Consider the following 16,862-nt stretch of genomic DNA (forward strand, 5'->3'; position numbering starts at 1 on the left):
AGTCTTTGTAAATTTTGGTAATGTGGTGTCAGGGTGTAAAGAGAATGTCATGATGGAGACGATTCACCTTTTTCTAAGGTGGTGATCTGAAGTTATAATTTTCCTTGTTATGTGATAAGTGCGTTCTGAGGCTATTAATACCCCCAAATAGACTGACATTGGTGGTCAATGGTTTTACAGACAGAATCCTTTTAACTTCCCCTTATTAGCAAGGTCACTGTTTAGAATGAAAATTTTTCTTAAGAACTAAATGATTACTAAAATATGAGGCTGAAATAATAAATGGTACTCTTTGGGCCTTCATTGAGAGTTCTATGATTGATGATTAAATGTTCTGAGCAAATATAGTCTCTGGTTTTCAATTCCAAACTTTGTAAACATATCAGAGACAAACAAGTAGGTGGGGTGGAGGCATCATTTGGGAGGCCACTGGAGTCGGGCACAGTGACACTGAGATATTCAGAAAGGGGTCAGGAAACTTGCAGAGAAGACAGATTGCACAATGCAGTCAAGGAAGACAACTGATCTGGAATATTCAGAAAAGGCATGTTATTCTTTTTAAAGAAACTAGAAGTTTCGGGGCACCTGGGTGGCTCAGTTGGTTGAGCATCCGACCTCGGCTCAGGTCATGATCTCACAGTCTGTGGGTTCGGGCCCCGCGTCCGGCTCTGTGCTGACAGCTCAGAGCCTGGAGCCTGCTTCGGATCTGTGCGTCTTTCTCTTCCCCTCCCCTGCTCATGCTCTGTCTCTCTCTGTCTCAAAAATAAATAAAAACATGAAAAAAATAAAAGAAACTAGAATTTTAAAAAGTTAAAACAAGGCTTTAAAAAAAAAAGAAACTAGAAGTAATAATGAGATATAAATTTACATTTATCATCACACAGAAAAAGAGTGGTAACACCATTGTTTATAGAGATGGAGGGTGGCTACTTTCCTACTTTCTGGTAAAAATGAAAATTACTATTGCTTTTCGGAAGCAAATTCAGTCACATATTATTTCAATGTAGCAATCTCACTTTTGGGAATCTATTCCACAGAAATAAACGTATTAGCATGTAGCAGCATATGTATAAAAGTGTTTTTACAACTTATTCACAGGGTGAAAAACAAGGGTGAAAACACTGTGAATTACTACCAATAGAGGAACAGAGGAATAAATTATGGTATAACCACACCATGAAGTTGTTTGCACCATTAAAAAGAATCCATTATGGGGCGCCGCCTGGCTGGCTCAGTTAGCAAAGTCTGTGACTCTTGATCTCAGGGTCTTGAGTTCAAGCCCCACATTGGGTGTGGAGCCTACATAAAATGAATAAATTAAAAAAAAAAGAACCCATCATGACCATTGATTAGAAAAGTTTTCCATGGGTATCATTGGGAAAGAATGTTGGAGGGAGAGCAGAAAATGTCTAGAATATTATACATTTTTGTGGACTACAAAATGACAAAAATCCCAATGTAGGTGTATGTGTGTATATATGCACATATCTGTGTATGACTGTGCATGTACGTGTGTGTGTTTATGTGATGAGATGAGTGTGAAGAAAAAAAAACGAAGGATGCACCTTAGATTCTAGTGGGAATGACCAGGAAGATAAGGGGCTTCAATAGAAGCAGATGAAGCAGATGAAGGGAAGGAGGGGAGAGGACGTCAAAAAACATGATACAAAATGACTGCAATAAAAAGTGAAATAAGTGATTTCTCAGTTGGGTAGAACTACACATGCATAAGTTTATCCATGTATAAAGAAATCGGGGGAAGATAAATGAGAGAGTTAAAACTGCCTTATAAGAATGACCATGATATATTGTTGAGAAGAAAAAAAAGAGACAGTCACAAAGGTTGTTTCTAAAAGGAGGTGAATATAAACATATGAGCACAACACAATTAAAAATCTGTATAGCAAAAGACACTATAAAGAAGAGAAATGACAGCCTGGGAAGAAATAAATGCCACACATATGGCAGACAAAGGGATTATGTCCCAAGAAACAAAAAGCTTCTACAAGTTGTTAAGAAAAAGATAATTAACCTGATATGCAACTTACGAATAAGCAATTGCATGAGATGAAATCCAAATAACCAATCCACATGAGAGGTGTTCAGTCTTTTATATCATCGTGCAAATGCAAATGTAAGCAATAATGAAGTACAACTGTTACTCCCTTGGTCAGCAGAAATTACGAACAGCAACTAACCGCTAGAGAGACTGTGTACCAGTCAGGCAGGCACCTTTATACATTACTGGTAGGAGGGTGAATTGCTACAACTGTTCAGAAAATAAAAATTTGGTAATATAGTAATTAAAACACTCTTATGATAATCTCTCTCTTAAAAATCTTATTCATCTTTATAAAATACCTAAATGAACAAACAATATACATTTATGTACATACACACATTATACATAGATACATACATACATATGTTCCTCTTCCTCCAAGGGTGTCTATACAAGATACTGACTGCGGCAGTTTTGTTGTGGAAAACATATACACAAAGCAAGAAAATGGCAAACAGCCTGAATGTACATTGATTCTGAGAAGTAGTTCAAGAAAGTATGGTATACATAAACTTGAAAATTATGCAACTATTTGGAAGAAATAAATCAAATTTATATCTAAAGACTCAGAGGTACATCTATTATTATTTTAAAGAAAAGCAACTTGTACAGTATGACCAAGTGTTAAAACAACAATAAAATATGTATGTATTTAAAACAGAGAAATGTGTAATATAAATTAAAAAGATTTACATCCCTATACAATTATACAGGTAAACTTCAATTATCAAGAGTATGTGTTTATATGTGTGGAATCCTTATTACCTAATCTTCCCCAATAAACTGGGAATAAATTATCAGCTTATTAATAAATTATAAGGTTATTAATAAGTTATTTTGCATTTGGATTAATGATATATTTTTTAAAAATAAAAAAAATCCTCTTTGTAATAGAGGCTCCTGACAATACAGCTAATGTTAACATGCTAAAGGCAGTCAACACATTATTTTATTTCAGAAAATTTTAGGTGAAAAGAAGGAGCTGTATCTGGGAGCACGTGACAAGAGGTGAACACAGAGCAGGAGTGAGCACGTTCTGGCTGACGGGAAAGGTGGTTCAGCTTTCAGCGGGTAAGTGTAGCAGGTGGGAGTCCCACGAGAAGACAGCTCATGGCAGCATGAAAAACTACCAGCAGGTAGAGGTGAGGGCTGGCTGTGAGAACGGAGTTCAAAGACAAAACAAGTAATAAGGCAGGTCTCCAGGCTCAGAAGAACTGAAGTGTGGGTCAGTGGTAGCAAACACTCAGGAAAGGAAGATGTCAAGAACCCAGGTAATTAGCAATGGAGTATAAGCAGGGTTTTAGTCAGGGCCACCACGTGTGGCTGTGAGCTGTGTGACGCACAGGGGATGCTGTTGGCTTAAACTACCATGCGAAGGGTGCCTCCTGAATTTATACAACGAGGCAGGAAGCTGTTGCAATGCAGAGATTTTACCCCAAGATCAGAGGAGATGAAAATTGACAATTCTGTTGATTATCATCACTAGCACCACGACTGTGACAGCTGACATTACGACAAGGTATTATACTTTACAGAACAAATTCACTGTCCTGGGAAGGATCAAAGGAGGTGGCCAGGTCAGGTACTACAATCACCATTAAAATGAGGAAACAAAGACTCAGAAATGTTTGTTGACCTGCCCAGGATCTCAAAGGTAGTCAATGGCCGAACAGGCTTGTGAACCCAAGATGTCTCCTTCTAAAACCATCCGTTCCCACTGTCTCAAATTACTCATAAGAGGAATGAAGATTGCTCTGTGACATTGGGGATTGGCCTGCTGAGCAAAGAGCCAACAGATCATTTTACACCTTGTATTTCTTTCACGCGAACTTTATTTTCTTATTTTTTCAAACCTAATAGGTAAACAAATTCTCCCTTAAGGAGATTTCCTGTTGTGCAACATTCAGACTCAACTTGTCCATACTGATGGCTGTTTTATTGTAGTGACTATTTGTTTAGACAGAATGTGTTACAGAAAGATTTATAGCAGCTTACAAAAGCACATGCGATACAAAATAAAATTGAATAAAAACTAAGGAAATGAGGACATTGAATTAGAAGGAAAATGAGTGAAGAAAAGCAAACATCCAGCCACAAATGAAGTTAGTTCACAAAATAAATAAGGCACTCAATAAAGTTCCCTATGTTTGCTAAAGGTGGACTGCAAATTTGGCTCTCAGCTTTTCAGCAGGAAGAGAAAGAAGGAAACATGATTCACAGCACTTGAAAGATATAATTATAAGCCAACCAGTGGCTCAGGAGAAATACAAGTATTCTTGGTACTAAGACTGAAAAGTTATATTTTCCATTGTTCCATACAATACTAATAATAGCAGCCAATTTTTATAAGGATCTTACCATGTGTCGGGCATGCTTCTAAGTGCTTTGAATGCTTTGTATCATTCAATTGCCATCAAAATTCCACAGGATGGATTTTATTAGTAATTACTTTTTTACAATTGAGGAAACTAAACTACAAAGATGATAAGTAAGTCTCTGAAAACACACACACACGCACACACACACACACACACACACACACACACAATTAGTAAGTGCCTGATTTGGGATTCCAACACAGTTCTGCCGACTCCAAAGTTATTCTTTTACCATGTGACTTCCATTTAGGAACTATACCTTGATTCAGTCCCTAAGTATCCCTGAAGATCTAAGAGACTCCCTCAAGACCCAACATTCTGGAGTTTCAACCATGTTCTCTCTACTACAGAACTTTGTTTTTTTTTTCACTGCACTTACTACCATCTGCTTTCTTATTTTATTATCTTTCTCCTAACAGAATGTGAACTGTGTAGCTGCAATGATCTTATCTTTTTAATCTTCTATCCCTAGTCTGCTTTTCTGCCAAAACATAGGAGGCATGCAATAATATTTTTGAGTAAATGAATGTCTCAAGGAACAAGGAGTAGGTGTCCATTTAACATGCTTCCATGTCTGAAAATCCACTTGCCCCTGCTTATGCTTAGCCCCTTACACATATTACTCACATATTCTTCCCTAGTCTCCATGACTTATACTAGTTACCAAAAATTCGCTGGACCCTATAATTTGGCTATATTCCGTAATCTACCTTGGCATGGAGTTAATTTTATTCACTTGACCTTACAATTTAGAAAATTATTCCTAAGAATATAGATGTCACCATCACCTGTCACACATGAGGAAATTTTTAAATTTTTATTTATTTGTCCATAAGCAATGACTGCTGATTTTTAAAAGTATACATTCAAAGAATGTAAGGCCTTGTGACCTGTTCAACATAGGTTTTGGTATTGTTGCCCAATATTTCCTATTTAAAAAACAGACCACTTCTAAAACAGAGAGAAAGCAACCTGTGCTTAAGGGACAAAAAACCAACATGAACTTGTTCTGGTGAAATACCAAATTCCAGTTACCATGTTTTCAGCAGGAAAAATAATCAAATTGTTAAACAATGCAGCTTCACTAGGTTTGTAATGGGAGCATGAGATGATTAAGGTTTTTTTGTTTGTTTCTTTGTTTGTTTTAACTACAGACACGCAAACACCCAAAATATTCAGAATAATTGATTGGATGACATTAATAAATACAATTCAGGAAATCCCGGAATAAGACAGATTCTTAGCCCTAATTGTCTTGATGCATATTCTCAGCCTTCTCTAAATCTTTCAGGATTTCTTGGAATTTGTATCACATGGCTGTCATTTCCAGAGAGGAGGACAAACATATCTCACAAACACATCTCTTCCTGCAATCTTGGAAATTGACTGCGAACATATGGCCTATTCCTCAAAGTGAGTCTTTTTCTTTCTTTTTCTTTGAAGTTACCTGTTGCTAACTTATTGTTTTAGTAAAAAGACTAAATCATATGAAAGTGTAGGCCGAATTGACAGACATGTAAAGTTGATGATGTGCTCTTGACTTATTTTTCTGAACTCGAATAGTCGAAATGTGGCACACAGGTAATCAAAGAAACAATTTGGGATAAGAATAATGGCTGGATTATACTTTCATACTTTATTCTATTTTTTAAGTTTATTTACTTCTTTTGAGAGAGAGAGAGAGAGAGAGAGAGAGAGAGAGAGAGAGAGCAGGGGAGGGGCAGAGAGAGAAAAAGAAAATCCCAAGCAGGCTCTGCACTGTCAGCACAGAGCCTAATGCGGGGCTTGATCCCATGAACTGTAAGATCATGACCTGAGCTGAAATCAAGAGTTGGATGCTTAACTTACTGAGTCACCCAGGAGCCCCATAATTTCATACTTTAAAAAAAAATCTGGCAAATATTTAAAGTACAAGATTATGACCTATCTCCTTACAAAAAGACAATGATAAATGGCTATGGTGATGTGATATTGTGATTTATAATAACAACAACAAAAAATCATTTTTGTCTTCCTCCACAGTTCCCAGCACAAAGCTCCTAAAACCATGGCAGTTTCCTATCTGACAGCAATAGGGGCATCTTTTGTCATACTCTTTAGTTTTGTTCCCAGTTCCTAAAATAACTCCAAAACCATAAAGGTGAAATGGGTGTTTTTCCTTATTCACAATAAGCCCTTTCAACCACACTTGAGTTGATATTAATGGGGTGACTTTTGGAACCCCCCTAAAGATGGGGGGTTGGTCGGGTGGCCAACGGAACCAGCCAAGTGATTAAAGGCACAGAGCTTTGAGTCCCACCCCTCAACCTCTGGGAAGGGGAGGGGAGCTGGAGGCTGAATAATCACCAATGACCATGATTCACTGAATCATGGCTACATAATGAAGCCTCTGTAAAAACACAAAAGAGCAGCGTTCGGAGAGTTTCCAGGTTGGTGAACACGTGGTGGTGCTGGCAGAATGGCACATCCAGAGAGGACATGGCGGCTCTGCACACCTTCCCGCATAACCTGCCCTATGCATCCCTTCCATACACCTGGTCCTGAGTCACGATAGCCTTTCTAATAAACTGCCCCTCTTGTAAGTGAAAGGATCTGATTCTGTTTCCAAATAGATAGTGTCAGAACTGAGTAGAGGAGAAACACAGGAGCAATTTTCCCTTTACATTTTGGTATGAGAAGTGGGCTTTGCTAGAACAGTCTTAGTCCATGGAAACATGGGGTTTACAAGAGAAAGGATGACAGGGTGGGGGATGAAGGACATTTGATTCCTGGGGGGGTCAGGTGGTCACTCCTACTATGAAGCAACAGCTGTGTTACACTCAGTTACTAAAGGTAAAAGTTCTTGAGGAGTAAGCTTTGTAACTTTGCTCAGGGAGAGAACCTTCCAAAGACTTTTAGCTCCTGTGTTTACCTCAAACAAGAGAAATGAACAAATTGTTTCTACCGTCTGAACTATAGAGATCAAGTGGAGGGAACTGAGGCATTTGCTAAATAGTATCAAACCCATCATGCACAGGCAGGGAGGGTCAGATGCCCAGAAAGCATAATATAATTATCCATTAGCAGTTAGATATTAAAGTGAAGCATTTTATAGTAACAACAACAAAACAAGCAAAAAACTAAGCATGATTCATAGTATTTATGATTAGAGGGAAACAGAGAAAGAAGGAAGAAAAGAAGGAAAAGGGGACAAAAGTCACTCACAGAAGGTATAAGAGAACGGTTCTCAACAATCGTAAAACCAAAGCACAATTTTTACAGAGATCTGACAAATATATATTTGCTCCAAAGCAAAGATATCCTCTTTGTTCACCTGAAGACCCCATTTGTTTTTATACTGTTGTGGAGATTTTAGATTAAAAAAGAGTTTTTAGGTTCCAACATAAAGACACACAGCACCTTCCACCTTCCTCAATGAAAAACACTGAAATACAACATTTTATTTGTTTTCAACGGAACACCCTCTTTTTTGTCCTGCTAACTTCCTTGACTGCTTTAAATATTTCCCTTGCTTTACACTTAAGGTTTATAGAACATAAATAATCTGGCCAAGGGAAAGAAAAAACAGACCCCATATTGCAATTGTATATAGAGTTCATAAAGAAAGAAGTTTCCCTTAAAACAAGCTCTTAAATTCTCTTAATAATAGTAATCAGGCAGTTGAAATGAAAAGAATACTGTTTGACACAGTCAACATTTAGTTCTCCTCAAAATTAGCTGCCTTAAGCCACTGGATGTGTGGGGAATACAAGTCAATATATATAACAGTAAAATCTATCATATAATGGAATTTTTAGCAGCTGTTAAAAATGATGCTTTTTAAAGGCAGTTAATGGTATAAGAAGATGTCCAAAATATAAACTAAGTAAAAAAAAAGAACACCTGCAAGCCTTATGTGTGCACATTCCATATATCTGTAAAAAAGAAAGTCTACACCTGTATATATAAAAGACTATACAGATACATATAGCAAAATGACATTGTTATATAACAGTTAATGATTATTTTTATTCCTATTTTTCCTTCTGTATATTTCTAAATATTCTGAAACTCTAAGAAAGTACATTACTTTTTGAGTTGAGACAGAAATATTAGTCAATACCCAATGTCCAAGTAGTATGATAATCAATTAAAGCAGCTCTCAAGACTCCAGTCATCCCAATGTTGAGTCTAAATGATCCAAACAAGCAGATGCACTGAGTGGTCCAGTATCAAAACTTCACACAGACACTGCCTAAGCTTGACCTCTAGCATTTCCAGAATGTGTTCCAGAATCCTCCTTGCCGCTTTAGTAGTGAGAAATGGAGAAAAGCAACAGATGGCGACAATTATGACTGTCAGGATGCCAACCTCAAGAACGAAATTTTTACTTCAAGACAATTTGCAGGGGTACAATAATATCTGGAGAATCTAGGCACAAGCTTTCCGAAATGCAAATGTTTGGAATAAAAAGAAAGTTGGTTATATAAGAAGATCTGATACTTTAACATGAAGCACTTAGGTTAAGAGCAAAAATTTAACCAAATTTCTGAAGCAGATTACAGAATTTCTTTTTTCAGACTTTAAAAATAAAATCTAATTTGACACTACAATTCCTTTTTTTTTTTCAACGTTTATTTATTTATTTTTGGGGACAGAGAGAGACAGAGCATGAACGGGGGAGGGGCAGAGAGAGAGGGAGACACAGAATCAGAAACAGGCTCCAGGCTCCGAGCCATCAGCCCAGAGCCTGACGCGGGGCTCGAACTCACGGACCGCGAGATCGTGACCTGGCTGAAGTCAGACGCTTAACCGACTGCGCCACCTAGGCGCCCCACTACAATTCCTTTTTTATTATAATCTCTAGACCGGCCATCATGGATCTTTACCTTTTACTCTCTGGCTCCAACATTAACATATAGCTATCAAGGAGTATATTTTCAAAGCATGAAAATTAACATTATCATTAGCTTAAATAAAAGGTAATCTATCAAGTTATAAATTTTCTATTGAGGAAATGTACAACATTTTCCTGAAGCAAACCAAATGACTTATGGTAAAATTTAAAATGTTCTGAGTTTTGAAGTCAAATTTGGACTTGTATTCTGCCTGTAGTACTTATTATTAACTGTACAACCTGGAGAAAGTTCCTGATTTGGGGCCTTAGTTTCCTCATGTGTAAATTGGAAACTAATCATGAGGGTTTTCTGATGCTTGAAGGTTCATTATTGAGGTAGTTTCTTCCATTATTACCATATATGATGAAATTTCTGTGATATGGTTTCAGCACACCCTTACCTTTCCTGAAGTTCATAGGTAGAAGAATATAATAAGCAATGGCATAATGCAGAGATGCCCCAATTTTGAAGACTGTGGTAGCCAAACCCCAAGATAGTGCTCAACGATCCCAGCCTCCTGGTAATCATGCCCTCTGGAGTCCCTTCCCCATGAGAATGGGCTACACCTAGTGACTCATTTCTAAGGAACACAGTAAAGTGGAAACGATGGTGTGTGACTTGGAGACTTGGTCACTGTGGCAGTGTGGTGTCAATCTCTCTCTCTTCACATGTGCTGGGGGAAGCCATGTCGTGCACAGCCCTGTGGAGATGTCCACGTGTTGAGGAACGGAAGTCTCCTGCCAACGCCTCGTGAGTGAGCTTGGAAGTGAAGCCTTCGGCTCAGTAAGTATGCAGAGACAAAGCCCCAGCTGGCAGCTTGACTTTAGTAACCCCTGAGGCAGAGAACTACACAGCTTCTGCTCCCAGATTCCTGACCTTCAGAAACTGTGTGAAATAATAAACATTTTGTGTTTTAAGCTGCTAAATGTTGAGGTAATACGTTGTGCAACAATAAATAACTGCTACACAGATCAAATCCAAAATGACAAAGTTGGTAAGGTCTACAGACAAAATACCGCTTTCAAGGAAGACAGAAAAGAAGTTTCTAAGATATAACTACATTTATCTGAAAATCCAGAAGAATAGTTACACATTTTATTATTTAACAAATGTATTATTACCATGGTACATGTTCTCTCAGGCTCTTATATTTATTCCCTCTAGGAACTTGGGATAAGTGTCCAAAGGACTATATTGGAAGACATCTGAGTCACATTCCATATTACAGTAGGCTTGCGTCTTACATCCATTTAGCATTTTGGACTTGGTATTTAGTATTTGATCCCAATACCCTTCACACAAAATAATTCATAATTTTCCCAAAGCCTATATCTGAATCACACTTTCTGTGGGTTGCCCAGCATGAGCAAGTCACTTAGCTCAGGAATGAGCCCATGCACCTGCTTCCCCTACACTCAACACAGCCTTCTTCCCCGCCATATAAGCAGTCAGCATCAAAAAGTACACAGGCTACAGTGTTTTTCACAAATCTGAGACATTCTTGAGACATAATATCATGTGTCTAGCAGATTGCACTAAATCACAGTCCTAACTGGCAAATAGTCTGGGTGTTTGGACATAGCCCAGAAACCTGAATTTTCTATTCTGTCAGAGTAAATTTGCTGCCTACTTGGGCCACTGTCAGAGAGTATAACCTTAGTCACCCATTTTGTACAAGAATCACATTCCTGAGGTCACGTTGTAAGTCCTCCTATCCTCATTACTTCTTGAAGGGGCTATTGTGTCTTAATAGAAATTGAAGTCCAGACACTCTGCTCTAGCATACATTTAACTGCCATCTGACATCTAGTCTATCTTTGCTTGTTAACAGTGTCCCAATTTTTATTCAAGTAACCCCCCCTCCCATAAACAGCTTGTGGGTTTTTAGGGATGCTCTAGGGGGTGGAGCATGTAGTTTAGGTTTGAGATAATTAGCTTAATTTTATCTGCAAGTTGTTCAGGGATGAAGTGAGTAATTAACTTAAATTGCACTAGTCATAGAGATACCCAGGATATTATTGATGGTTGTGAAAGAGTCATTCTTTTCCACTAAAAATGAACCTGCAAGGACAAAACTCCAGGAGGCTCAGGAAACCATGTGGAGATGAACAAGAGAGAACCATCTGAGAATGAAGTTACCCCAGAGGAAGCAGAGCTGGAGACTGAACCTGGTCAATTATTTGTCTTTGATCAAACCACACCTAAAGCTATATATACTACAGAAATGTTGTTACCTGAACCACAAAATTTTCTCTAGTTTGGACTGGATTCTTGTCACTTGCCACAAAAAAATTCTAACTAATAAAACTTCCCTGACATGGCAGAATTTCAACAGTAGGTACAAAGGTTAAGTCCACCTTTTAGGATATTCCCTACACAAGTACAAAACTATGATTAAAACAATGTCTTTTTAAAAAGTGTTCAACAGTTACCTGTCCACAAAACATAAAATACACTAAACATTACAAAATTTATTCACTGTGTCAAGGCTGGACTTTATTCACTGTGTCAAGGCTGGACCTTCTAAGCTGTTCAAATCACATCTAGAAATTACCTCTTCCCTTGTAAGATGAAACTCAAAAACTGGTCCACAGCAGAACCAAGATGAAGTGAAGCATAACACAGACTCAGGATGTAACTGAAAGCCAGAATTATTCAAAGCATTTGGTTTTAAGGGTCTTCTAAATCAATTGCCTGATGAAAATGTTTCAAAGAGAGTTTGTGTCTTAAACAAGAGAATGTCTATGTGCTGGTCTGGGTGAGTGGTGAGCAAGACAAAAAGTTTTAGGAGTCTGGGAAACTCACAGAGGCCATCTAAGGCTACTGGAAACTCCCCCATCATCTTCTTATGTGCTCACAGAAGTCTTCTCTCTGCCCCAAGAACCGTCCCTATATCCTCTCTTTTCTCCTCTTTCCTTTCTTTTTTAATGTTTATTTATTTTGAGAGACAGAGAATGTGTGTGCACACAAGCAGGGGAGGGGCAGAGAGAAAGGGAGAGAGAGAATCCCAAACAGGCTCCATGCTGTCAGTACAGAGCTTGATGTGGAACTATGTGGAGCTCGATCCCACAAACCATGAGGTCATGACATGAGCTGAAACCAAGAGTCCAACAGTCAATCGACTGAGCCACCCAGGTGCCCCTCTCCTTCTTTTCTCCTTTCCTTTATCCTTTCCCATCTTCTTCCCTCCACTTTCCTTTCTCATCCTCCTCTGCTTCCTCCTCTTCTTAGCCCTTCTCCTCCCTTTTCTTCCTTTTCTTTTCCTTCCTATGAAGACCATTCCATCAAGTAAGTCATAATGTCCCAACTTTTATATTCATTCCAAAGCCTTTCTAGTCCCAGTTTTCTCAGATTTTCTCCAGGCTAGAACATTCTTCACTCAGCAACCTATACGGACCTTGCTGAACTGGAAAAGCCTTTAGTTGGTTCCACTCTACCGTTTTCATCCATACCCCTAAGTTCTCTCCTTCCTGATGTTGGGGGCTTGCTGCCTGATGTAGGACTATGGAATTTCCAGCACATATTTGTTTAAAGCCAATTTTTTTTACTCCTACTACAGCCCTGACCTTGAGGACATTCATATTCCCTCTGTATTTCATTTGTACAGAAATCCTAATAACCACATCTTAGTTGAGCTTGTGGGATGTAATTAGCATTCTTTGGGATAAACATTCTAATTGTGTTGTTCTTTCCTTGGAATAAATAAACTACAGATTTTCCTGATCATAAAAGAAAGAAAAAAAGGGGAAAAAATCATTTGTGGACAAATGCTCTAATGAAATTCTTTGTGGAGACAACTGACAATCTGAGAAGGAGGAGTGACACATACATCTTCCATGTCCCTTTTAAATTTCTCATTTAGGAAGAGAAAAAGTCATCTCTTCCTCTCAATAGAAGTCTTGAAAGTTACATACACTTTTTGGAAATTGGCACTGGTGTTTTTATTCTGGCTGAAAAAAACCCCAATAATTTCTCTAATTCAGGAAACATACTCATGAACGCTGCTCATTTTGGTATAAATTAAGCCATAAAATAATTCTTTGCTAGCGCTGCAATATTCCTCAATATATATTGTTTATATATATTGTTTTATATATGTAAACTCCTAAATAATATATATATATATATATATATATAACACAAATATATATATATATATACACATACCAGCTAACACTTGACGGAGTGTTGACCGTCTATTTTTTGAGTAAGCAGAACATTACTGATTTATTTAAAAATAACCCCACTTCTCTGGTTTTCCTACTAAATCACACGTGCATAAGTAATGTTGACAGATTATATGAAACACTGACACTAGCAATTGTTGCAAGCTACCAAAGCCACAGCATGATTAGAGACTAGATCACAAGAGGTTAGGGGAGGCTAATACAGCAAATTTGCCTATTGCCTCCATGTAATCATCACTCAGAAGAAAAAGCACAGCTTCTTCATGAGTCTTCAAACTACGAATAAGCTAAAAGTGAAATGACCCGCCAGAATTCCTCATTGATGCCTTTTATCCTCCATAATATTAAATTAACTAGAGAGTGCATGACGTTACAAGATAGAACAAACCTCTTGAATGGCAATTCAGTGACTTCAAGAGTTGATGACTATGGGAATATGATGGTCACCAGAGGAAATATCTCCCATGAGCCCCTAGTATTAACACAGGCATATCCAGATACAGCCACATCGTTAACATCATTTGTCTTCACCGAATAGACAGAGTACATGGCTTTCACCTTCAGAACATCTGTTACTCATGTAAATGTACAAAATTTGTTCGAGTACCTCAGGAGGCCAAGTGACCCACATATTTTGTAACAAGAGCTCATCTTGTGTTCTCAATTGATGATTTTTTACTGAATTACCGACATTTCCCCTCAAACATTTGCCAAGCAAAACCAGAGATTCCATTTCATCTGTCTCTTTCTGGATCCCCCAAATGACAACTGGATCATAATAAATACTCAGTGTATGCTAGTTGAAAACATCAATGAATGGATCTTTGATTCTCGAGATCAAGTAAAGCATCCTATGTGTAGAAGATAAAAAATAAAGAAAAAGAAAAAAAGTTTATTAAATTTAACTACGTTTGGTTCATAGAGAGGTTGTCAAAATGTAAACATGGTTTCATTCAATGATCTTGGCCTCAAAAGTCAACATATTTGATTACATTTGGGGGCAAAAAGGCAATAGCAGTCATTTAGCTACTGACTTGCAGTTTTAATGTGAATCCTCCTGTTGTGATTTTAAACTTAAGAGGGACTGTAGTCTAAACAGGGTGTCAAACTTGTATTCAAAGTATGTATTTAAACTATGATACTTCCATAAATTGGAGAACTCTGGCCTGAGTTACATACCCTGAAAATATGAGCAATGGAACCACTGCATTATCTTGATTAATAAAGGGTGATGCCTCTTCAGTGATATTAAGAATATTATCCATCAATTACTCCCAAACCGTCTTATTTATTCCAGTGACAGAAAACTACCTTCCCCCTCTACTACACTTCCACCTTTGAGTAGTCTCTTCATTCATTACAATTTTAAGATAAGTGGCTAGAAGATCTTCAGTAAGTACTAATTAGTTATGTAAACTGAGACTAAGCCCTGTCTGCTGAACAGATTGTCACAGAAGACAGAGGCTCAGTGAAGAGTATTACCTACTATAACTGCAAGGCTTTCCTAAAGCAATTTTTTACTCAAATATTATTACTATGTGCCATGCACCTTGCTGTGCACAGAGGATACAGACAAGGTTTCTTATTTCATGGGCTTACATTCAAGAGGCATCCAAGAGACAATAATCAAGTACCAAAAAAGAAAAGAAATATCAAAGAATGAGAAGAGCAGTGGTAAATAATCCTTGAGATCCAGTGATAACTATGCACCATTGATTTTTTTTTTTCCAAGCATCAACCACAGAGGAAAGTATCAGCATCAGCATCAGCATCAGTTAAACAAAACACTTACCACCACAATTACATTTGCTGCAGGGATAGGAAGGTTTTCCACTTCAAGATCTTGACCAGCCATAGCCAGCAGATTGAGAGATGGGTCATACGCAGGTCTCGGAAATGCTGAATTAACAATTTGGTGGCGTTTGTTTATTTGAGCTTTAGAAGAGGAATGATAGGTATGCTTATATATCTTTTGTGGAGTTATATCCAGGCTCTTCTCAATGTCTTGTGAATGGTGATAAGTGAATACTGGCTTTCCACTCTTCTTCTGCTGAATTGCCAACACTTGATCATTATTTCTGGAAAAGCACCCTGAAATGGTGAGAAAGCAAAAAACAAAAATCGAAGACCTTATTCACTGAGATGAGTAGAAATATCTGATAAAGAGAATTACCTGTCCTCAGGCAGCTTTAAGACTTGTGAAGAATTTAGATCAGTTGGTTTCCACCTTTTTCCCTGCTTCATTATCCCACAAATAGGACACACTTGACTGGTCTGGAGGCATCTCAGAGACTTAGGGTGGACAGAAGTGGGTGTAGTGTGAAAAAGTCCTATTTATTAGATATTCTTAGACATCTTTCAGTCCAGAACTTCCTCCTTTATCTATACTCCCAGTTCTAACATCCATTTGAGTTTCTATTCCTGGATGCCCTATCTGTTATGATTTGCATAACCGTTAATGTCATATCCAAGCCTTCCTCCCTTTAATCAATAGCCTTTGATACAACTCTTTTTTATACTTATCTTGTTTGTATTATAGTTAGCAATGTATGATTTTTTTAAAATGCTTGCAGAATATTTTAAGCTGAAGGCAGAAATCTGAATATACTCAGCAACTTCTCGTTCTGTAACAATAACCATTCTCTCCTTAGTAATATGGCTGTCTAGATACCATGATACATTAACCTTTATTTCTCTGTTAGGCAAATATCCATTGACTTGTCTAACTCCTTTTCCTATTTGTCATTGGCCACAGGAAAAAGTAGATAACATGTACACGTGACCGAAAAGAATATCACTAGGTCAAGCATCAGTTAGAAAAGCAAAGATCTTCTATATAAGATGATAAGCAGAGTAAACGTATCACAAGTAATGCCACCCAGATTTTCCTTTGGTAGGTCACGGCAACAACAAGTGGTACAAATACTGTCTTTAGGAAATTACCTACCTCTTTTTATAAAAGTTCTGGGGTGCCTAGAATTCTTACTGAATATTTATGGTAGAAGAATTGCTAGTTTTTACAGCTTTTGCCCTCCATCAAGCTTTTTGTGACCAGCATATATTTCTATCATCTTCAGCAATTCTCTCTTACCAACATGCTTTCAACTTTCACTTAGGGATATAAAGACAGGTTATTTTTAGTTGGCTTAAGTGCTTTCTTCCATGACATAACACTTTGGGAATCATCTTTGGGTACCAGTGACTTCAGCCTTTCAGATTATTCAAATCCCAATTATATTTCATGTGAATTCTGAAATAGTAATATATACCAATTGTATCTTCAATCTTGAGTTTGCTAAATATACTAAAAGCTTTTAAAAAGCAATCAAGCTACCATAATTTTCCAAAGATGATGATT

General features: G+C 37.6%; 1 protein-coding gene across 2 annotated transcripts in view; it reads right to left on the reverse strand.

Moving 5' to 3' along the window:
* Positions 1–16,862, reverse strand: part of PTPRR (protein tyrosine phosphatase receptor type R) — a 243,328-nt gene that overhangs the window by 208,039 nt on the left and 18,427 nt on the right. For both annotated transcript variants that reach the window (XM_019835222.3, XM_045062069.1), the window contains exon 2: positions 15,297–15,595. In XM_019835222.3, coding sequence (XP_019690781.1) covers positions 15,297–15,595 — 299 coding nt within the window. The remainder of the gene's footprint in view (positions 1–15,296; positions 15,596–16,862) is intronic.

Source organism: Felis catus, chromosome B4, assembly GCF_018350175.1.
Source record: "Felis catus isolate Fca126 chromosome B4, F.catus_Fca126_mat1.0, whole genome shotgun sequence".
Classification (NCBI taxonomy): Eukaryota; Metazoa; Chordata; class Mammalia; order Carnivora; family Felidae; genus Felis; species Felis catus.